This window comes from Scyliorhinus torazame, chromosome 5, assembly GCF_047496885.1.
Source record: "Scyliorhinus torazame isolate Kashiwa2021f chromosome 5, sScyTor2.1, whole genome shotgun sequence".
Lineage (NCBI taxonomy): Eukaryota > Metazoa > Chordata > Chondrichthyes > Carcharhiniformes > Scyliorhinidae > Scyliorhinus > Scyliorhinus torazame.
Genome location: NC_092711.1, coordinates 150361427 through 150385441, shown reverse-complemented (window position 1 = coordinate 150385441; position 24015 = coordinate 150361427). Strand labels below are relative to the sequence as shown.

Genomic DNA, 24015 nt, shown 5'->3' with positions numbered 1-24015 from the left:
TATAGGTAGGATAGGAGATTGGGCTAAAATTTGGCAATGGAGTTTAATGTAGATAAGTGTGAGGTTATCCATTTTGGCCAAAAATAATAAAGGCAAATTATTATTTAAATGGAAAGCAGATTCAAGATGCATCTGGGCAGAGGGATCTGTAACAATATGAAAATTGTAAAGATGACAAAGGGTTAACAATTTTATGTTCATACTTCTCACCACCAGATGGAGATAAGGAGCAGTCAAATAAATATCAGGTGACTCCTGTGATTCTGGGAGAAGATGTTTCGGCATGAGAGATTAGTTGCATAGTTGAGAGATCAGTAGTTAGAGATATTGTTTCATTTAATAACTTTTACCTTGGAACTTGTTCGTATCTTATTTATGTAGTGTAAATAAATCAGCTTTGTTTGTTTACTTAGCTTGATGTTCTTTGTTCAACACCACGTACACAACAGAGAACATCACATGGTACCAGGAGTGGATCCTAAGATAGAATAGTTAGATTTAGAGAGGAAAAGAAAACAATCTCCCCCCCAAAATACTTGCGAAGGTCAAAAAAAAATCTCATCCAGACTGATTGCAACACCCTCATGGAAGCCAGTCATTTTGAACAGAAGAGCCCAGTCGAAGCTTCATGGAGGGTTTGCAGGCTCCAAAGCAGTTCAGGACATTGGGTAAAGTAGATGTAAACTGGAGGAATTTCAAACCACAGTTTAAATTGTACCTCTCAGCCTCAGACCTCGAAGCGGGCAGTGATCAGTGAAAGATTGCGCTGTGCTTAACCATGGTTGGACCACAAGCGTTAGAATTGTATAACTCATTCTACTTCAAGAGTGAAGTTGATAAGAAAAAATATAATAGTCACAGAAAAGTTCAACAGACACTGTGAATTGCAGATTAATGAAATGTTTGAGTGCTATATATTCCGAAAAAGAGTCCAAAAGGCATGTGAAACACTTGACAGTTTCATAAGAGATCTCAGGCTCAAAGCGCAGATCTGTAATTTTTCGCTATTATCAGACACCCCTCTGTGTGATCAGATTGTATTCAACAAGAAAGTGCAGGTTCAGCATGTAATTAAAAAGGCAAATGGAATGTTAGCGTTTATTGCAAAAGGACTGGAGTATAAAAGTAGAGCAGTGTTGTTGTAATTGTCTGGGTGTTGGTGAGATCACATCTGGAATACTGTGTCCAGTTTGGGCCTCCTTATTTGAAGGAGGATGTGGTGGTATTGTAGGCAGTTCAGAGGAGGTTCACCAGATTGATTCCGGGGATGAACGGTTTGACGTGAGGAAACAGTTTGGGCTTATACTTGCTGGAGTTTAGAAGGATGAGAGGGATCTGATCGAGTTGTATAAAATACTAAATGGGATTGATAAGGTAAACATAGACCAAATGTTCCCCCTTGTGGGGAAACAAGAGGTCACGGATATAAGTTGAGAGGCGGTAGATTTAGAACTGAGATGAGGAAGAACTACTTATCGCAGACGGCGGTGAATTTGCAAAATTCAGTAATTAAATGTTTTCAAGAAAGAGAGATATATTTTGATTTCAAAAACGGTTAAAGGGATATGGCCAACATGTGGGGAGGTAGATTTTAGATCAGGAAGAGATCAGCCAAGATCTGATTGAATGGCAGAGCAGGGTCGAAGGGCTGAATTGACTACTGCTGCTCCCAATTCCTATGTTCCACTTTCTCTGAGACCCCAGCCCCATTGACTGTGACAGGGTTCATACTGTCTCCGTGAAATTGTTGATGTAAAGTCACATCAGACCCACACTGCTCGCTTTCCAATCCAATTTATTTAAAGGTCCCAGAAGCCTGATTCCAACCTTAAATGTTGTTCAGATCCTGTCAGTAACATTGTTTTGGAACTCACTCGTACCACCACATAGACAGTCATCAACATGCATCATAAAGATGCCCGAGAGTTTCCTGCCATGGTACCAATAAAGCACGGCAGCTTCTGCCTTCTGGTGGAGACAACCCGACTTGAACAAAACTGATCCAAATGAAAAGTACCATATACTCTGAAAAAATAGACAAACTTATTTAACTTCCAAAGTCTTCCTTCTACATCTGGCACCTTCTTAGGAGGTTGCAGAAACACTGCCCTCGGGTGTGACCCCCAGCACAAACGCAGCTTTTATGTTTCTTGAATTATATTCCCAAGAAAATGTTGTGAAGAGGACCAAAGGAATTTCAAAATTACCTTTCCTGCTGTGGGGGAGTCCACTCTGACCTCTTTATCTTCCAAGGGTCCTTCAAATCCCCGAGACACTAACCTCACCATGGACTTGTAAGTTCCGCCTGATTGGAGCTTTTCTGTGCAGATCCATCGATGTGATGATGCTGGCTGACCCCTATCTGGGACCTCGGAACACATGCCAAACTCTGTCCAACTGCCTAACTCTTTTTGTTTCACCTCCCTTACGGCTTTATCCCCTCATATTTTGGCAGCTACAAAACCCTCTCGGTTACGGGGACTTCAGCATCGCCCCCAAACATATCCTTGGTGTAAAACCGACAATTCCTGTCTGAAATGTTACAGTTATTGAAATTACATCGAGTGGACGTCACAGAAACAGACCAGAAACAGATCCCTGAGGTTCCGAGGAGGCCCCAGTTGTCAGTCAGACTGAACTAAACACGGGTGGTATAAAACAAACAACACCCAAGTGTTTGCTGTCCACGGGGACCTTCCTTTAATCAGAGCCATGATGTGGAGATGCCGGCATTGGACTGTGGTGGGCACAGCAGGAAGTCTTACAACACCAGGTTAAAGTCCAACAGGTTTGTTTTGTGATTCAAAACACATTGTTTTGTGTTGTAAGAATTCTTACTGTTAAATCAGGATCCGTCAGTGGATCCTGTTCCTGACACCAGGTTGTTGTGGGACAAATGTCACTCGGAGTCCAGAGTTGGTAAAAGTTTGGGAATCTTTATTACAAACATGCAGGGAATGCTTCGGCGAACCGAAGCATCTCAAGGAGTAGTTGCAATAACACACGTTTATACACAGTACAGTTGCTGCTGGTCAGGCTGTTGTTTCTGCAAATTAGTGGGAAAGTACAGGATGTCAAGGAAACAACTCGAAAACAGCTCAGAATTATCGGCTATAGTGATCTATATTCATCGCTCACAAAACAGATCTAGGAAAACAATAGCTAGACTAATAATCTAAGGACCCACGGAAATACAATAGGGATCCAGGTTCGGCAGATGGTGAATTTTGCATTCATTTATATCTGGAATTAAAGTCATTGATGACCAGGAAGGAATTGTTGATGGTTGGAAAAAAAATCTGGTTCACTGATGTTCTTTGGAGAAGGAAATCTGCCATGCTGACGTGGTCTGGCCTATTTGTGACTTCAGACCCACAGCAATGTGGCTGCCTCTTAACTGCAGCCACTCAGTTCAAGGGCAATTAGGGATGGGCAACAAATGCAGCCCAGCCAGCAATGCCCACATCCCATGAATGAAACAACAGATGTGCAGGCCAATGGATCTGGTGGGGAAAAGTGTGTGAGAGAGACAGAGAGCTTTCATGAATATAACTCACTTTAATCACATTCACACTTTATTTCCCATATCATTCGATGGGCTGAATGTCCTCCTTCTGGGTACTAATGACTATGTCTGAAAAAGAACAAATTCAGCTGCTCCAGTCTCTCCAACTAACTGAAGTCCTTCATCCCTGGTGACATTCTCATAAACCTCCTCTGCACCCTCTCTGAGAACTTCACATCTTTCCTAAACTGTGGGGCCCATACAGAGGGTTCCATTCGAGAGAGATAGAATTGAAAAACAGGGAGGTTATGTTCAACTTGTTTAGACAACGGTTAGACTACACTGGGAGCACTGTCAACATTTGTGATCTCCATTTGGAAAAAGGAAATAGAGGCACTGGAGAAGGTGCAACTAAGATTTATAGAATCCCTATAGTGCAGGAGGCCATTCAGCCCCTCACATTATGTACCAGCCCGCTGAAAGAGTACACCACCCAAGCACACTCACTTGTCCTATCCCAATAACCCGTCAACCTAAACATTTGGACACTAAGGAGGAATTTAGCATGGCCAATCCACCTAACCTGCACATCCGCCACACAGATACAGGGAGAAAGTGAAAACTCACACGGACAGTTATCCAAGGCCGGAATTGAACCTCCTGGGTCGCTGGTGCTGAGAGGCAGCAGTGCTAACCACTGTGGTACCGTGCTGCCCAGGAATAATATCAGAACTGAGAACATTAACCCACAGGAAAGGCTGGGGCTGCTTTTCTCTAGAAAAGAGAAGACTGAAGGGTGACCTGATGGAAGTCTTTAAGATGATGAAGGGGTTCAATAATCCAATAGGGATTTGATGAGAAACCTCTTTACCCAGCGAGTGGTGAGAATGTGGAACTCACTACCACAGCGAGTGGTTGAGGTAAACAACGTGAATATATTGAAGGGGAAGCTAGATACAAGTCTGGTGAACCTTTATTGCACTCCCTCTGTGGCAATAATACCTTTTCTAAGGTAAGGGGAGTAAAACTGCACACAGTACTCCAGCTGTGGTCTAACCAAGGTTCTATACAATGGGTATATTCTGGCCAATCTCACGACTTTGCTTCCAGTGGGCTGATGCTCTTTGAGCCTGGGAGAGCACATTTCCACTGAAATGATCCACAAAGTACAAGTGATCAGTACTGTGGTTTCACAGCGCCAGGGTCCCAAGTTTGATTCCCTGCTGGGTCACTGTCTGTGCGGAGTCTGCACATTCTCCCCATGTCTGCCTGTCGGTTTCCTCCGGGGGCTCCGGTTTCCTCCCACAGTCCAAAGATGTGCCAGTTAGGTGGATTGGCCATGATAAATTGCCCTTAGTGACCAAAAAAGGTTAGGAGGGGTTATTGGGTTATGGGGATAGGGTGGATGTGAGGGCTTAAGTGGGTCGGTGCAGACTCGATGGGTCGAATGGCCTCCTTCTGCACTGTATGTCCTATGTTCTTAAAAGCTGCTGAAGGACATTTACTTTATGGTGTTTTTCCCCCCACTACAGGTAGATCTAAAATAAATACATTTGTCTCTGTTCCATTGAGTCTACAGCACAGGGCCAGGCCAGACGGCCCAATTGGTATCTGTCAGTATTTATGCTCCACATGAGGCTCTGCCCACCCTTCTTCATCTCCCTGTCAGCATATCCTTCTATTCCTTTCTCCCTCATGATGTGGAGATGCCGGCGTTGGACTGGGGTGAGCACAGTACGAAGTCTTACAACACCAGGTTAAAGTCCAACAGGTTTGTTTCGATGTCACTAGCTTTCGGAGCGCTGCTCCTTCCTCAGGTGAATGAAGAGGTCTGTTCCAGAAACACATATATAGACAAATTCAAAGATGCCAAACAATGCTTGGAATGCGACCATTAGCAGGTGATTAAATCCTTACAGATCCAGAGATGGGGTAACCCCAGGTTAAAGAGGTATGAATTGTATCAAGCCAGGACAGTTGGTAGGATTTCGCAGGCCAGATGGTGGGGGATGAATGTAATGCGACATGAATCCCAGGTCCCGGTTGAGGCCCTCATGTGAAAGCAGGTGAATGGCCTCTCCCCAGTGTGAACTCACTGATGTCTCCGTAGGCGGGATGGATCATTGAATGCCTTTCCCTTATCAGAGTAGGTGAATGGCCTCTCCCTGGTGTGAACTCACTGGTGGACCAATAGGTTGGATAACTCCTTGAACATCTTCACACACAGAGCAGGTGAATGGCCTCTCACCAGTGTGAAGTTGTTGGTGTGACTTCAGGCTGGATAAATGAGTGAATCCCTTCCCACACTGAAAGCAGGTGAATGGCCTCTCCCCAGTGTGAACTCGCTTGTGTGTCTGCAGGGTCGATAATTGAGTAAATCCCTTCCCACACTCAGAGCAGGTGAATGGCCTCTCCCCTGTGTGAACTCGCTGGTGTGACTTCAGGCTGGATAACTCAGTGAATCTCTTCCCACACTGATTGCAGGTGAATGGCCTCTCCCCAGTGTGAACTCGCTGGTGTGAATTGAGGTTAGATAACTGAGCGAATCCCTTCCCACACTGAGAGCAGGTGAACGGCCATTCCTCAGTGTGAATTCGCTGGTGTGCCCGCAGGGTGGATGAATGACCGAATCTCTTCCCACACTGAGAACAGGTGAATGGCATCTCCCCAGTGTGAGCCCGCTGGTGTCTCTGCAGCTGGGATAAGCAAGTGAATCCCTTCCCACACACAGAGCAGGTGAACGGCCTCTCCCCAGTGTGAATGCGTCGATGAATTTCCAGCGTAGATGGGTATCTGTATCCCTTCCCACAATCCCAACATTTCCACGGTTTTTCCATGTTCATCATCTTCTCGTGTCTCTTCAGGTCAAACAATTAGTTGAAGCCCGTCCACACATAGAACACATGTACGGTCTCTCCTCACCGTGAATGTTGCAATATTCTATCAGGCTGTGTAACTGGTTAAAGGTCCTTCCACAGTCACTGCTCTCGAACACGCTCACTTGGGTGTATGTGTCTCGGTGCTTTTCCAGTCACACAAATGTTCAAAATCTTCTGAAGCAGCCAGAACAGACAAACATTGTTCTGTGTAGATTCAAAAGCCGATAATATTCAGGTCCCAAGGAATCCAAGTGACTCTGTCAGATCTAGATGTGATGTTTGAGATTTATCTGTAATTTCTCTTCTTCTAATATCCTGTAAAAACAATTTTCAAAAAATATCACCTCTCTTAACAGGGAGAAATTCAGAACAGATAATTCTATTTTCCATGGAATATTCTTTCCTCGCTCATTCCCCAAAAGCTGTAAATCTCCATCCCACACACTCTCCCTCTATTCTCACACTGCTGCATCTAATATTCACCCTCCCAATTCTCTTGAAAGTGCTGTTTCAGGCTGATTGACAGACCCATGATCATTGCTTCCTGTCCTGGACACAGAGATCATAATAAAGAATAAGCTAATGGCCCATCCAGCCTGCTCAACCATTCAATCATATCACTGGGTGATCTACATCAACACCATTTTCCCACACTATTCCCCCATATCCCTTGATATATTCAATATCTAGAAACCCATCAACCTTTGTCTTGAAAATACCTGATGACTGAGACTCATCTCAGCTTTCTCCCCATGTTCCTGCCGGTTCCCCATAATCCTTGACTCCCTCGTCAAATATAAATCTGTCCAACTCATCCTCAAATATATTCAATGACCCCAGACTCCACTGGGCCCTGTGGAAGAGAAATCCAGAGACTAACAACTTTCTGAGGAAAAAGATGACTGTAAATATATAACATAGCTACTGTACTAGATTAGAAGCTTGAAATAATAATCAATGTGCTTTATTACAGAACCATAAATAATATGTCTAATCTGTACCATATAACACTCGACATATCTCTGTCTGATATTTTTAGTGTCCCCTAAATGTCAGCCATCTCCTGGAGAAACCAGCCCTTTAGCTGTGAACATTGGGAAAGAGATCGTCCTTTTAGCCAAACAAATAAATGTGTCAAGCTGAGGGAGCAAAGGATGTCAATGTCTTTAAGAGAGAGAGAGAGAGAGAGACCTGGGCCAAGCTTTCCAGAGTCTGCACCCTCCCTGGATTCACTTCCTTTCCCTTCAGTTGCTGCAAGTGACCAACTGAAGGTCAGAACGAGAAAATAAATGGAAAGGGGGAGAAAAGAAAGTGTTTTACTCACAGATGTTGCAGACAAGAGTCGATTTCAGTCCGTGCAAAGCTCAATCGTCATTCACACAAACACGCGCTCTGATTGGCTGGTGGACAAAGTCCTTCCGGTCCTCCAATTCGACCCATTGGTCAATATGTCAGCTGGAAGGTCAGGAGGCGGGCTCTACCCCGCACACGCGCAGTCTCCCCGCTCCCTTGGACATGCGCAGTCCCGGGCCGAGAGGGTGATCACCGAGCGGCTTCTCGCTCTGGCCGGAGCCGGTTGCCTGGAAACCTTGTCTCGAGGAGGTGTGGCGGGAGAGGGAACAATTGGTGGGGGCGGGGATCCGGTGCCCGCGCGCCGGGCACGCGCACTGGAACCCGGAGATGTGTTTGGGGCCTTTCCGCGGATGTGGAAGAATGTGCGGGGGGGGGGGGGGGCGGGGGAGTGCGCACGCGCGGGCTCGGCTGCTGACGGCTTCGTTTTATTGATTGTTTGGAGCTTTTTGTCTTTGGTGCAGCTGATGTGTTTTTGCATCGTGACTATTGTGTTTTGTGTGTTTACCCTGTCCTCTGCCTTGGTCTCTTGGGCAATGGAACCGCCTTTTGGGGCTGAACTGTGCCCCTCCGGGGAGGGGAGGGGTCTCTCTCGGTGTCGGTGTGTCCTTTCCTGATGGTCGGTGCTGCTCATTCTCTCACACACACTCTCACAGACCGGCACATGCAGCATTCACTCAGATACTCCTTCACACACGCCTGCTCTTACTGACATGCATGTACTGCTTCCACACCCATGATTTACCCCACACACGTTTCCACTGATGTGGGGCTACCGCTGGGGAGTCGCTGGCCTTGTTTTCTTGCTGATTGTTCTGTATTCAGCGTTGTCCTGTTGTATTGTAGAATTGTTAACAAACTAAAAGATCTAAAACTTTCTCCTCTGTACAACATCTAGGAGGAAATCAATGCTTCCCCCTTTCCATTTCTTTTCTCATTCTCACCTTCAATTGGTCACTTGCAGCAACTGAAGGGAAAGGAAGTGAATCCAGGGAGGGTGCAGATTCTGCAAAGCTTGGCCCAGGTCTCTCTCTCTCTTAAAGACATTGACATCCTTTGCTCCCTCAGCTTGACACATTTATTTGTCTGGCTAAAAGGATGGTCTCTTTCCTAATATTCACAATTAAAGGGCTGCTTTCCCCAGGAGATGGCTGACATTTAAGGGGACAATAAATTAATATACGCCAGAGATATGTTTAGTGTTATATGGTACATAATAGATATACTATTTATAGTTCTGCAATAAAGTACATTTCTTATTATTTCTAGTTGTATAATATAGTGCTGTAGCTATGTTATATATTTCCAGTCATGGAGTCATTACAGCACAGAAGAAATCCATTCAGTAACTCGAGTCCATATCGACTCTCTTTACAACAAACTAGTCAGTTCCATCCCCCCTCTATTTGCTCGTTCCCCTGCAAGTTAATTTCCTTCAAATACCTATCCAATTTTATTTTAAAATCAATATTCGTCTCCACTTCCACCTCCATCATAGGCAGAAAACTCTTAACCACTCGCTACCAAAATTAAACCCTTCCTCAGGGTGGCACGGTAGCACAGTGGTTAGCACTGTTGCTTCACAGTGCTAGGGCCCGGGTTCAATTCCCAGCTTGGGTCACTGTGCAGAGTTTGCAAGTTCTCCCAGTGTCTGCGTGGGTTTCCTCTGGTTGCCTCGGTTTCCTCCCATAATTCCCAAAACACGCGCTTGTTATGTGAATTGGACATTCTAAATTCTCCCTCGATGTACCCGAACTGGCGCCGGAGTGTGGCGACTGGTTGATTTTCACAGCAATGCCATTGTAGTGTTAATGTAAGCCAACTTGTGACACTAATAAAGATTATTATTAGACCCCCCCCCCCCCCTTTATCGAATCAATAGACGCTTGGATGAAGATTTTCACCTCTTCAACAAGAAGCAGTGAGCCTGGATCCCTCATGAATCAGCCCCTCAGGAGAATTGGGAGGGTGAATATTAGATACAGCAGAGTGGGAATGGAGGGAGAGTGTGTGGGATGGAGATTTACAGCTTTTGGGGAATGAGAGAGGAAAGAATGTTCCAGAGAAACTAGAATTGTCTGTTCTGAATTTCTGTCCTGGGCTGACAGTGATGTCTTTTGTAAACACCTTTTACAGGATATCAGAAGGTTAGGATCTACATACTGAAATCTCAAACCAAACGTCACATCAAGATCTGGTGGAGTCGCTCCATTCGCTGGGATCAGAATATCATCAGCTTTTAAATTTAGAAGGAGAAAACGTTTCTCTGTTCTGACGGCTTCAAAAGATTTTAATCATCTGCGTGACTGGAAAACACACACACAGCGAGTGAGAGTGTTCCACAGCACAGACTGTTGTTACACAGTTACACAGCCTGAAAAAACATTGCACCATTTACAGTGGGGAGAGACCGTACCTGTGTTCTATGTAAGTGAATTTTCAACATACTGTTGAATCTGGGGACACACAAGGGACACCTTTATCATGCAGAATCTGTGGGAACACGGGAATTTGGGGAATAAATTTGGATGCCTGTCTGAAGTGGAAACTGATCAACATGGACAGACCGGGGAAATGCCCTTCACCTGCACTGAATGTGGGAAGGGATTCAGTGATTCATTCAAACTCCAGACACACCAGCGAGTTCACACCGGGGAGAGGCCATTCACCTGCACGGAGTGTGGGAAGGGATTCACTCAGTTACCCAATCTGCAGACGCACCAGCGAGTTCACACTGGGGAGAGGCCATTCACGTGCACGGAGTGTGGGAAGGGATTCACTCAGTTATCCCATCTGCAGAGACACCAGCGAGTTCACACTGGGGAGAGGCCATTCACCTGCTCTGAGTGTGGGAAGGAATTCATTCAGTTACTCAATCTGCAGACACACCAGCGAGTTCACACTGGGGAGAGGCCGTTCACCTGCACTGTGTGTGGGAAGGGATTCTCTCACTTACCCAATCTGCAGAGACATCAGCGAGTTCACACAGGGGAGAAGCCATTCACCTGCACTGAGTGTGGGAAGCAATTTACTCAGTCACCAGATCTGCGGGCACACCAGCGAATTCACACTGGGGAGAGACCATTCAACTGCTCTCAATGTGGGAAGAGATTCACTCAGTCATCTACCCTGCTGATTCATCAGCGACGTCACACAGGTGAGAAGCCGTTCAGATGCTCTGTGTGTGGGAAAAATTTTATTCAGTCATCCAGCCTGCTGCAACACCAGCGGATTCACACTGGGGAGAGGCCATTCACCTGCTCTGTGTGTGGGAAGGGATTCACTCGATTATCAACCCTGCAGACGCACCAGACAGTTCACACCGGGGAGAGACCGTTCACCTGCAGTGTGTGTGGGAAGGGCTTCAACCATTCAATCCACTTCATGACACACCAGCGGGTTCACACTGGGGAGAGACCGTTCACCTGCTCTGACTGTGGCAAGGGATTCACTCATTCATCAAACCTGCAGAGGCACCAGCGAGTTCACACCAAGGAGAGGCCATTCACCTGCTCTGTGTGTGGGAAGGGATTCTCTCAGTTATCCCACCAGCAGTCACACCAAAGAGTTCACAGATGATTACACGGGGTCAGATTCTGCTGTCGGTGTTGCTGTTAATCACATCCAGGATCAACCGTGTTCATTTATAGAATTTACAGTGCGGAAGGCGGCCATTCGGCTCATCAAGTCTAATCAACCCTTGGAAAGAGCACCTTACTGAAGCCCACACCTCCACCCCATCCCAGTAACCCCACCTAACCTTTTTGGATGCTAAGGGCAATTTAGCACGGCCAATCCACCTAACCTGCACATCTTTGGACTGTGGGAGGAAACCGGAGCGCCCGGAGGAAACCCACGCAGACGTGGAGAGAATGTGCAGACTCCACACAGCCAGTGACCCAAGCCTGGAATCGAACCTGGGACCCTGGAGCTGTGAAGCATCAGTGCTAAACACGGTGCTAACGTGCCGCCCATTCTGACATCCTTCACGCCCTCTCGACACATTTATTTGGGTAAAAGGACGGTCTTTTTCCTAATGTCCACAAATAAAGCAGCGGTTTCCCAGGAGTTGGCTGACATTTATGGGGACTATAAACTAACATAGGACAGAAATATTTTGAGTGCTATTGTATAATAGAGATTAAATGTTTAATACTGTGGTATAACATATGTTATTCAAGATTCTGTAATGAAGTAAATTTTTACTATTTCTACTCTTGTAATATAGTACTGTAGCTACGTTATATATCTCCAGTCATAGAGTCCTTACAGCACAGGGGGAGTCCATTCAATAACTCGAGTCCAGACTCTCTGTAGAACAATCCAGTCTGTCCCATCCCCCTCTCTATCCCCGTTCTCCTGTAAGTTTATTTCCTTCAAAAGTCCAAGAATTTAAATTTGGAAATTGTTGATTGTCTCCACTTCTATCATCCTCGTAGGCAGCGAGTTCCCGGTCATGACTACTCACTGTTTAATAAAGCTCTTCCTCACATCATCCTTGTATCTCTGTTCAAGTAACTGTGACTATTAAACGTATCTTTCGCTCAATAAATATACAGATATCTATATGTATTTAGACTAGCAGTCTGCAGGAAGATTTTCAGGTTTCTCTGTCCAGGATACATGTTGTGTTGCCCTATTATGTATTTTCTTTTATTCCCTTTTCTTCTCATGTACTTAATGATCTGTTGAGCTGCTCGCAGAAAAATACTTTTCACTGTACCTCGGTACACGTGACAATAAACAAATCCAATCCAATTCAAACCAGGACAGGAAGCAGTGAGCATGGATCTGTCAATCAGCCTGAATCAGCACCTTCAGAATAACTGGGAGGGTGAATACTAGATACAGCAGAGTGAGTGTGATGTTGTACAAATTAAGTAATGGCATGATGGGAAAACTGGTCAACTATTCAGTACAATGTAAGAAAAGCTGACCTAGCCACTTCAATGTACCAGAGCCCTTTGTAAGGAATGCTAATTTAGCTATTCCAAAATGCCTGACCTCTGGAATTTCTGATAAGGCTAACCCGTCATAACCCAGGGCGGTATGAATAAGACAAGATAAGGAATGGATGAGTCTTCTCCAACCTTTTAATGTTCTATCAAAGGACAAGATAATGGTATGAGGGATGAGACGAAGAGTCCGAGAAGATCAACAGGTCAGCAGGTTTATGACATTGCTTCCGTTTCTACTTCAGATTGAATTCCTGACTAAGCTGTAGTCATGCAATCTTGATAATGTGTAAATACTGAGGTGATTCTCTGTGAAAGCGCGGACTTGGGAAGGAATCAGCAGTGGTACTAACTGCTCTCTGACCTCAAGTTTCAGCCATTACTGCATGCAGTCTTTTTGTAAATAAAGCTTTGTTATTTTGCCTTAACGAGCGTTGTTGAATCTGTCTACTACAGTCCAGAAGCAGGAAATTACTAACTAATAACATTTGGCGCAAGCGAGCAGCTACGAATATCCTGAGTGAATACCGTGGGGGACTGAAGAAGTGATTGAGCCACGACCCGGAGGGAAGAGACGGACTCCGGCACAGGGTAAGATTCACCTTGGTCTCTCTCTCTCGGATCGTTGCTACGACCCCTCATCCCTGACGGAGGAAACTAGCAGGTGACGGTACTCAAAGCACTCGTAATTAAACAGCAACTGCACTGCGCGTATCACCCGCAGGCAGCAGGAATTGTGGAAAGAGCCAACGGGACTTTAAAAGAAAAATTATCTAAATTAACTGAAGAAACTGGGTTAAATTGGCTAAAGGTATTACCCTTGGCACTGTTTCACATGCGAATGACTCCACATTCGCGGACCGGACTGTCAGCTGCAGAGATAGTCTATGGTCGGCCAATGAGGACTCCCTGGGATGCCCATGAAAAACCCCTGGAGGGAATAGACCTCCATGTGATGGGGGAATAGACCTCCATGTGATGGGGGAACAGATGCAGAACTATTTGAAGCTCTGAAGTTTTTCCACTCACAGGTGAAACAGGCACATCTCCCAGTGCCAGCAGGGACAGCCGTCCCTCGATATCCAGTGGTCGGAGACTACATATTGGTAAAGAACTGGGACAGAAAGAAACTAGGACAACGCTGGAGCGGACCTTTCCTAGTACTACTGACTACACCGACTTCTGTCAAGCTTGAAGGACGTTCAAGTTGGATACATCTATCCGATTGCAAGGAGATAGTCTCCAACCCAGACGTGAACACAGGATGAAGATCTTCATTATAATTTTTGGACTCTCTGGACTATTTAGCCTTAATGGCCACTCGGTAGAAAAAAAACCGAACTACCCGGGAACTGCATTCCAATACCTATTTATATATGTCATATCTTTATGCTGAAAAATTGAATGTAAGCAAGTGTTGGGTTTATACCCACATCCCCGTCCATTCGAGGGAAGGAATACCTCCAATCCATCCCCTTTCCATATCGCAGAGACAGTTGAATGGATTTTACGACAAAATCAAAAAGGGACCAGGGGAGATATGGAAATATGGAGATCTGCTGGCTATGACATGACTAAATTTTCGGCTTCGTATCAGCCCGCTTATAATCCATGCCTGGACTCCACCCTCCCTCACCATCCACTCAAATAATGTTCAAGGTTCCATGTGTTTTAATAAATCAGGGAAAGGAAAGTTGATGGGGCAAAGTAGGTGCAGCCTTACAGTTGACTGGCAAGGACCGGTACCAGGCATATCCAACAAGGGCATGTTTAACTGTGATTGGTCCAGGGTATGGAATATAACCTCTAACAGCTCATGGGGCCAAACCTCCCCAATCCCCTGGATGACGTTAGCTGATGATTTTACGGCCTATAATGGAACATATTTAATATGCGGCACTAAAGCATATCCGTGGCTCCCTACTGATTGGACAGGATCCTGCTTTCTGGGATATGTCGTACCCCAAATGCGTCACCTACCCTCCCTTAAGCACTCCCCCTCGCGAGCCAAAAGGACTATCACTAAAACGGAACAGTTCTTTATGATGGCCTTTCCATTGTATGGAATGGGCAAGGCAGCCAACAAACTGATCCACATGGCCACAGCATTGGAACAACTGGCGAACATAACGGCAGCAGAAGCCTGGGAAACTGGACAGGCACTGGCCGAGGTCTCAGCTGAGCTGGTGGCTGTCTGGACCGTGGCATTACAAAATCGACTGGCTTTGGATTATCTGTTAGCCTCGCAGGAAGGAACGTGTGCTATTGTCGGTCAGGAGTGCTGTACTTATATTCCAGATGGCTCTGAAAATATCACTAACCTGGCCGACCATATTACCATATTAAGAGACAAACTGATCAAATTCAAGAGATTGGCAGTGAATTTCATGACTATAACCCGCCGGGTTGGCTAGGATGGTTGGGTTATGGATTATTTGATTGGATCTTTAAGGCCTTCATGCTACTACTACTAATGCTACTAGGGATAGGATTGCTTGGTTGCTTGTGTAAATGCATTTTCAATCGAGTCATGGAAATCCCTATTTAACTAGTTGTCATGATATGACAAAAGGAGGGAATGTGATGTTGTACGAATTAAGTAATGGCATGATGGGAAAACTGGTCAACTATTCAGTACAATGTAAGAAAAGCTGACCTAGCCACTTCAATGTACCAGAGCCCTTTGTAAGGAATGCTAATCTAGCTAATCCAAAATGCCTGACCTCTGGTATTTCTGATAAGGCTAACCCGTCATAACCTAGGGCGGTATGAATAAGACAAGATAAGGAATGAATGAGTCTTCGCCGACCTTTTAATGTTCTATCAAAGGACAAGATAATGGTATGAGGGATGAGACAAAGAGTCCGAGAAGATCAGCAGGTTTATGACATTGCTTCCGTTTCTACTTCAGATTGAATTCCTGACTAAGCTGTAGTCACGCACCCTTGATAATGTATAAATACTGAGCTGATTCTCTGTGAAAGCGTGGACTTGGGAAGGAATCAGCAGTGGTACAAACTGCTCTCTGACCTCAAGTTTCAGCCATTACTGCATGCAGTCTTCGTAAATAAAGCCTTGTTATTTTGCCTTAACGAGCGTTGTTGAATCATTCTACTACAGTCCAGAAGCAGGAAATTACTAACTAATAACATGAGAATGGAGAGATGTGCGGGACGGAGATTTACACCTTTTGGGGAATGAGAGAGGAAACAATGTTCCAGAGAAGCTAGAATGATCTGTTCTGAATTTCTATCCTATACTGTCAGTGATAACCTTTGTAAACTCCTTTTCCAGAATATTAGAAGGGGAGGATTTACAGTCAGAAATCGCAAGTCAAACATTAGGCCAAGACCAGACTGTGTCAGCCACTTCATGGGAGCTGAATATCATGGCCTTTGAATTTAGAAGGAGAAATGTTTGTCTGTTCTGCTAAAAGAGATGTTTAAACATCACTCAGTGTCCAGACACTGAGACAGGCTCCTGCCAGTGAAAGGCATCACGAAAAACAATCCATTTTATATTCTTCAGCTCACCCAACCACCTTGTATTTTTTAATGTTCTGTTCGCCCGTTAAATGTCCTCGACCTTTGGACGTTTCATTACAGAACTCAGCTCGAAGACATCAACACTTGTATCCGGCCTTGTCTGTGTGCCCAACCAATCCAATTTGTCAATTCAACTTTGCAGCTGCTCAGTCCCAGCTTTGGAAACATCTTCATCTTTCTGTGAGGCCCCGGCCCCATTGACTGTGACAGGGTTCATACTGTCTCCGGGAGATTGTTGATGTAAAGTGATGTCAGACCACACACTGCCCGATTTCCAATCCAATTTACTTCAAGGTCCCAGAAACCTGACTCCAAATCTTAAATGTTGTTCTGCTGCTGTCAGTAACATTGTTTTGGAACTCACTAGCACCATCACATAGGCAGTCATTAACATGCATCATAAAGATGTCCGCGAGTTTCCTGCCATGGTACCAATAAAGCACGGCAGCTTCTGCCTTCAGGTGGAGACAATCCAACTTGGACAAAACTGATCTAACTGTGAAGTGCCATACACTCTGAAACATTGTTCAAAACAGAGACAAACTTATTTAACTTCCAAAGTCTTCATTCTACATCTGGCACCTTCTTATGATGTGGAGATGCCGGCATTGGACTGGGGTGAGCACAGTAAGAAGTCTTAGAACACCAGGTTAAAGTCCAACAGGTTTGTTTCGAATCACTAGCTTTCGGAGCACTGCTCCTTCCTCAGGTGAATGAGGAGGTGGGTCCCAGAAACATATACATAGACAAAGTCAAAGATGCAAGCCAATACTTTGAATGCGAGTCTTTGCAGGTAATTAAGTTTACAGGTCCAGACTGAGCAACTGGAGAGAGGGATAATCACAGGTTAAAGAGGTGTGAATTGTCTCAAGCCAGGACAGTTGGTAGGATTTCGCAAGCCCAGGCCAGAGAGTGGGGGGTGAATGTAATGCAACACAAATCCAAGGTCCCGGTTGAGGCTGTACACGTGTGCGGGACTTGGCTATATGTTTCTTTTTTTAAAAAAATATTTTATTGAAAATTTTTGGTCAACCAACACAGTACATTGTGCATCCTTTACACAATATTATAACAACACAAATAACAATGACCTATTTTATAAACAAAAAAAAAAAAAAAAAAAATGAATAAATAATAAATAACAAAAATGAAAACTAGCCCTAATTGGCAACTGCCTTATCACAAGTAACACTCTCCAAAAATATAATTTAACAGTCCAATATATAATTATCTGTAGCAACGACCTATACATACTATACAGTATATATTAACAACCCTGAGAGTCCTTCTGGTTCCTCCCCCCCCCCCCCCCCCCCGATCCTGGGCTGCTGCTGCTGCCTTCTTTTTCCCATTCCGTCTATCTTTCTGCGAGGTATTCGACGAACGGTTGCCACCGCCTGGTAAACCCTTGAGCCGACCCCCTTAGGACGAACTTAATCCGCTCTAGTTGGCTATATGTTTCTACTTGGCGATTCTGCGTTGTCGCGCGTCCTGAAGGCTGCCTTGGAGAATGCTTATCCGAAGATCAGAGGCTGAATGCCCTTGAGTGCTGAAGTGTTCCCCGACTGGAAGTGAACATTCCTGCTTGGCCAGATCATCAACATGGGTACCATTATTACACGTGAGAACACCACCCACCAGGTACGCGGTACATACTCGTGCGACTCGACCAACGTTGTCTACCTCATACACTGCAGGAAAGACTGTCCCGAAGCGTGGTACATCGCCGAGACCATGCTGACACTGCAACAACGGATGAACGGACATCACACGACAATCGCCAGGCAGGAATGTTCCCTTCCAGTCGGGGAACACTTCAGCAGTCAAGGGCATTCAGCCTCTGATCTTCGGAGGAAGATCTTAGGAAGTTACAAAAAACTGCCCTCTGGAGGTGATCCTTGGCAGAAAAGGAGCTTTTTAATCTATTGATTTACATTCACAAGAAAAAGTCGTTAAAAGGAATGATAAAACATTTAAATGACCTTTTCCGCTGTGGGCGCGTCCACTCTGACCTCTTTATCTCCGAAGGGTTTCTTCAAATCCCTGAGCCGCTAACCTAGTCTTGGCCTGATAAGTTCCATTTGGTATTATGATCCTGGACCAGACCACAACAGTTGCTGGGATACCGGACAGAAACCCCAATATTTTATTCAATTTGTAAGACTGCGAGGAAAGGATACTTCACTCCAGGCGTGATTGATTTCACACACACGTAGCGATATTAAAACAAACTTTATTACTAACACACTATTACTAATTTTTGCATCACAAAGAAAATAGCTTACAATTACCCATTAAACAATGCTTAACAATACAATGAAAAAATAACCCTTAACTGCTATCTTTATCTGCACTCAAACAAACCCATCTCTGGTCAAAATCCACGTTTAAATACAGTTAGCAGACAAAGCATACTTGCTTAATATTGGATAGAGCTCTTTTGAAGAAACTGGAGTACAGTCAGAACAATGCACAATTGCTGGCTGTATTCTTCAGAAAATGTTTCTCAGCTCACTTTCCAGCCAAAAAACGAAAACACTGCTGGCCTGGTAGATATCTGGTACCCTCACACCTCCCATTAGTTACATTACCCTTATGCCACTTCCCGGATATCAAGACCTGATTATTCAAGTTTAAACACAATTTATCCAATTATTTATTCACCAGAGAAGCTTCTTTATATAAAAAAGTACATTTCCCAAGATTTTACGATGCCTTAATTGCACCTCTCTCAAAAATGCCGAGCTGCTTTACAAACCAGGATTTTTATAAACATGACTACAGCAGTCACACACTAACCGAGACTTTTAACCCTTAATGCACCAAATATCTATAACACAATATTTCTGAAATTCCTGCATTGATCACACAATTTGGAGCTTTTCTGTGCAGATCCATCGAGGCAATAATGCTAAATGACCCCTTATTTGGGATCTCTGAACACGCCAAACTCTCTCCACCTGCCTAACTCTTTCTGGTTAGCCTCCCATATAGCTTTAAGCCTTAATTTGTCAGCAGCAACAAAACCCTCTCGATCACGGGGACTTCAACATTGCCCCCAAACACATCCTTGGTATAAAACCAACAATTCTCTGTCTGGAATGTTCCAGTCATTGAAATTACATCAAATGGACGCCAAAGAAACAAACCAGAGCAGATCCCTGAGATTCCAGGAGGCCCCAGTGGTCAGTCAGACTGAACTAAATCCGGGTGGTATAAAACTCACCCCGGTATCTGCTGTCTACGGGAACTTTCCTTTAATCAGAGCCGTCAGTGGATCCTGTTCCTGGCACCAGATTGTTGTGGGACAAATGTCACTCGGGGTCCAGAGTTGGTTAAAGTTTGGGAATCTTGGGCAGCACGGTGGCGCAGTGATTAGCACTGCTGCCTCACGGCGTCGAGGTCCCAGGTTCGATACGGCTCTGGGTCACTGTCCGTGTGGAGTTTGCACATTCTCCCCAAGTTTGCGTGGGTTTCTCCCCCACAACCCAAAGATGTGCAGGGTAGGTGGATTGGCCACGCTAAATTGCCCCTTAACTGGAAAAAATGAATTGGGCACTCTAAATCTTTTCTTTTAAAATTTTTTTTCACATTTTCTCCCACATTTACACCCATCAACAATAAACAATAATCAACAAGATATGTCAATCCCCATAATAACAACGATCCCATCCGCCCACCAACCCCCAAACCTCAGTCCACATGTTTACATAAACAAATGACACAAAGGAATCAGGGATTACCCATAGTCACCCTTAATCTACACAGCCCCCCTTCCCCCACCCCCCCACCCCAACTAATGTTCGATGTTATCCAGTTCTTGAAAGTGCATAATAAATAGTGCCCATGACTTGTAGAACCCCTCCGAGTTTCCCCTCAGTTCGAACTTAACCTTCTCAAGGGTCAAGTATTCCAACAGGTCCCCCCCGCCACGCCAGGGCACTGGGTGGAGAGACTGCTCTCCATCCCAGCAGGATCTGCCTTCGGGCGATCAACGAGGCGAAGGCTATGATATCTGCCTCCTCTCCCGTTTCCAACCCTGGCTGGTCCGACACCCCGAATATGGCCTCCTGGGGACCCGGGTCCAGTTTCACACGCACCACCTTGGAAATTACCCTAAACACCTCCTTCCAGTACTCCCTAGCTTTGGACAGGACCAAAACATATGAACGTGATTCGCGCCCCCCCCCCCCCCCCCCCCCCCCGCAACGCTCACACACATCCTCTACTCCTTCAAAAAAATCAGCTCATCCTCGCCCTCGTGAGGTGTGCTCTATATACCACCTTCAGCAGTATCAGCCCCAACCTCACACGAGGTGGAGGCATTCACTCTCCGGAGCACCTCACACCAGGCCCCCTCCTCTATAACCTCTCCCAGCTCTTCCTCCCACTTTGCTTTGATCCCTTCCAGTGGTGCCTTATCCTCTTCCAGAATAGCTCCGTACACCGCTGACACTGCCCCCTTCTCCAGTCCCCTTGTCGTCAACACCTCCTCCAGCAATGTGGAGGCCGGTTCCTCTGGGAAGCTCTGTATCTCCTTCCTGGCAAAATCCCGAACCTGCATGTACCTAAACACTTCTCCCTGCTCTAGCCCATACTTCGCTTCCAGCCCCCTCAATCCTGCAAATCGATCCCGAAGAAACAAATCTTTTAGCGTCTTAATCCCCTTCTCTTCCCATTTCTGAAAACTTCCATCCCACCTCCCTGGCTCAAATCTGTGGTTCCCCCGAATCGGCATTTCCCTTGACCCTAAACCCAACCCGAAGTGTTGGCGAAACTGCCTCCAGATTTTCAATGAAGCTATTATTACCGGACTCCCTGAATATTTCCCCGGAGCTATTGGGAGCGGCGCTGTTGCAAGTGCCTTCAGCCCTGACCCCCTGCACAAACTCTCCTCCATTCTGACCCACTGAGAATCCACCCCTCTGACCCAGCTCTTCACTTTCTCCACATTCGCCGCCCAGTAGTAGTACAACAAGTTCGGGAGACCCAAACCCCCTGCCTGCCTTCCCCTCTGTAGTAGCACCTTTCTCACTCTGGCCACCTTCCCTCCCCATATGAATGAGGTAATCCCTCCCTCAATCTCCCTGAAAAAAGACTTTGGCAGGAAAATCGGTAGGCATTGAAAAATAAACAGGAATCGTGGCAACACATTCATTTTAATCGCCTGTACCCGACCTGCCAGTGACAGCGGAAGGCCATCCCACCTTGCCAGATCGGCTTTCACTCTCCCCACCAAACTAGTGATGTTGTACCTGCGAAGCCTCCCCCACTCCCGGGCAACCTGCACCCCCAGATACCTAAAATGAGTCCCTGCTCTACGGAATGGCAACCCCCCCACCCCTGCCCCCACCCCCGGCCGAGACACCACAAAGTACTCACTCTTGTCCAGGTTCAACTTGTACCCCGAGAAAGACCCAAATACTCGCAGTAGCTCCAATATTCCTCCTATCGACGCACTCGGCTCTGACACATACAGCAGCAAGTCATCGGCATATAAGGACACCCTATGCTCTATCCCCCCCCCCCCCACCCGCACTATTCCTTTCCATGCTCCCGAACTTCTCAATGCGATGGCCAGCGGCTCAATCGCAAGTGCAAACAGCAGGGGGGACATAGGACATCCCTGTCTCGTCCCACGGTGGAGAGAGAAATATCTCAAACTGATATTATTTGTGCGGACACTCGCCTTCGATTCCTTATATAATAGCTTTACCCAGTTCACAAACCTGGGTCCAATCCCAAACCGCTCCAGCACTGCCATCAGGTACCCCCATTCTACCCGATCAAACGCCTTCTCGGCATCCAATGCCACAACTACCTCTGTTTCCTTTCTTTCCGCCGGTGCCATAACAACGTTCAAAACCCTCCTAATGTTCGAAAACAGCTGCCTCCCTTTCACGAACCCCGTCTGATCCTCCCCTATTACCTTCGGAAGGCACTCCTCCAGCCTACCCACCAGTACCTTCGCCAACACTTTTACATCCACATTCAGAAGTGATATGGGCCGATACGACCCACACTCCGTCGGATCCTTATCTTTTTTTAGTAACAGGGACATCGATTCCTGCCCCAAGGTTTGCGGCAACACCCCCTTCCCTTTCGCCTCCTCAAACATCCCCCACCATCAGGGGTGCCAACCTATCCTTAAATTTTTTATAATATTCCACCGGAAACCCATCCGGCCCTGCCACATTCCCCGACTGCATCCTCCCAATCGCATCCTTTATCTCCTGCTCCACTATTGCTCCTTCTAATGTAGCCCTGTCCCCCTCCCCTAGCCTCGGGTACTCCAACCCATCGAGAAATTCCTGCATCTCACGGTCTCCTCCGAGTGGCTCTGACTTGTACAACCTCTCATAAAACTCCTCAAAAACCTTGTTAATCAGCACTGGGGCCACCACCAACTTCCCTGCCCTATCCTTCACCTGAAGAATTTCCCTTGCCGCTGCCTCCCTCCGGAGCTGACCTGCTAACATATCTCCATGTTCATAAACTGCACCCCTTGCTCGTCTCAGTTGGCGCACCGCCTTCCTGGTGGACAGTCGGTCGAAGCTCTCCTGTAGTTCCTTCCTCTTTTCCAGCTTTGCCGGGTCCCCATCCTCTGCATACCTACTAGCTACCTCCAACATCTCATCTATTACCCTCTGCCACTCCAACCTCTCCTCCTTATCCACCCTAGCCTTAAACAAAATTACCTCACCTCTCACCACCGCCTTTAGAGCCTCCCAGATGACTGCCTTCAACACCTCACCCGTACAATTGAAATCTACATATTCCTTAATTACCGTTTCAATTTTCTCACAGAATACTTGGTTCCCCAAAAGCCCCACATCCAGTTTCCACCCCGGTCTCTGCGCTGCCCCCTTCTCTAGCACCATATCCACTCAATGTGGAGCGTGATCTGACACTGCAATTGCAGAGTGTTCCGACCCCTTGACTCCAGCCAGCAAAGCCTTCCCCACCACAAAAAAGTCGATCCGCGAGTATACCTTATGGACCGCTGAGAAAAACGAATACTCCCGTTCCCTTGGGTGCAGGAACCTCCAAGGGTCCACCCCTCCCATTTCCACCATTAGCCCAGCCAGTGCCTTCGCCCCCCCCTGATGGGACCAGCGAGCGCGGCCATGATCTGTCCAACCTTGGTTCCTGCACCAGGTTCCAGACCCCCCCCACAATCAGCTCATGCGTGTCTAAGTCGGGAATAACCCCAACCACCTTCCTCACGAATCCCACATCGTCCCAATTGGGACCGTATACACTTAACAGCGCCACTAATGTCCCCTCCAATGCCCCTGTCACAATCACATATCTACCCCCCTGATCTGCCACCACATTCGCCATCTGGAAGCGTACCCTTTTGCTGACCAGCACCGCTACCCCTCGAGCCCTTCCATCAAATCCGGAGTGAAACACTAAACGCTAACCCAGTCCTTTTTATGTCTCACCTGGTCCTTCACCCTCAAGTGAGTCTCCTGCAGCATTGCTACATCGGCTTTCAAACTTTTAAGATGTGCAAGCACCCTTGACCGGACCTCCTAGCCCTCTCACGTTCCACGTGATTATCCTTACTGGGGGTCTCTCACCCCCCCCCACCTTTCTTATCCACCATCACCATACCACCGGGCCCTGCCCCATAAGCCTGACCCGCCCCTGTCCATTGTTAACATCGAACCCCTTCCCCCCCCCTCCCAAGAACCCCCCCTACAAAAACATCCCCCAACATCCCTCCCTCCACCCCCTCTTGCTCGCCTCGTAGGCCCATTGAAGCCTGCTACCCA

At 46.4% G+C, this 24015-nt stretch overlaps 1 protein-coding gene and 1 long non-coding RNA gene across 7 annotated transcripts in view; one reads left to right on the top strand and one right to left on the bottom strand.

Moving 5' to 3' along the window:
- Positions 1–24015, top strand: part of LOC140422057 (uncharacterized) — a 74455-nt gene that overhangs the window by 19366 nt on the left and 31074 nt on the right. The window contains exons 1-2 of one of the 6 annotated variants that reach the window (XM_072507036.1): positions 7874–7986; positions 9871–12229. In XM_072507036.1, the coding sequence (XP_072363137.1) occupies positions 10219–11313 (1095 nt within the window). In that variant the 5' untranslated portion in view covers positions 7874–7986; positions 9871–10218 and the 3' untranslated portion in view covers positions 11314–12229. Of the gene's footprint in view, positions 1–7873; positions 8011–9574; positions 12230–14426; positions 14432–24015 lie in introns of those variants that run through there. The other 5 variants (XM_072507037.1, XM_072507039.1, XM_072507040.1 and 2 more) reach the window with 5 other exon arrangements.
- LOC140422118 (uncharacterized) lies at positions 2916–8065 on the bottom strand. Its single transcript, XR_011947266.1, has 2 exons — positions 7709–8065; positions 2916–6699 (listed from the first exon to the last, which is right to left on the bottom strand). It is a non-coding gene; the product is annotated as an uncharacterized lncRNA (long non-coding RNA).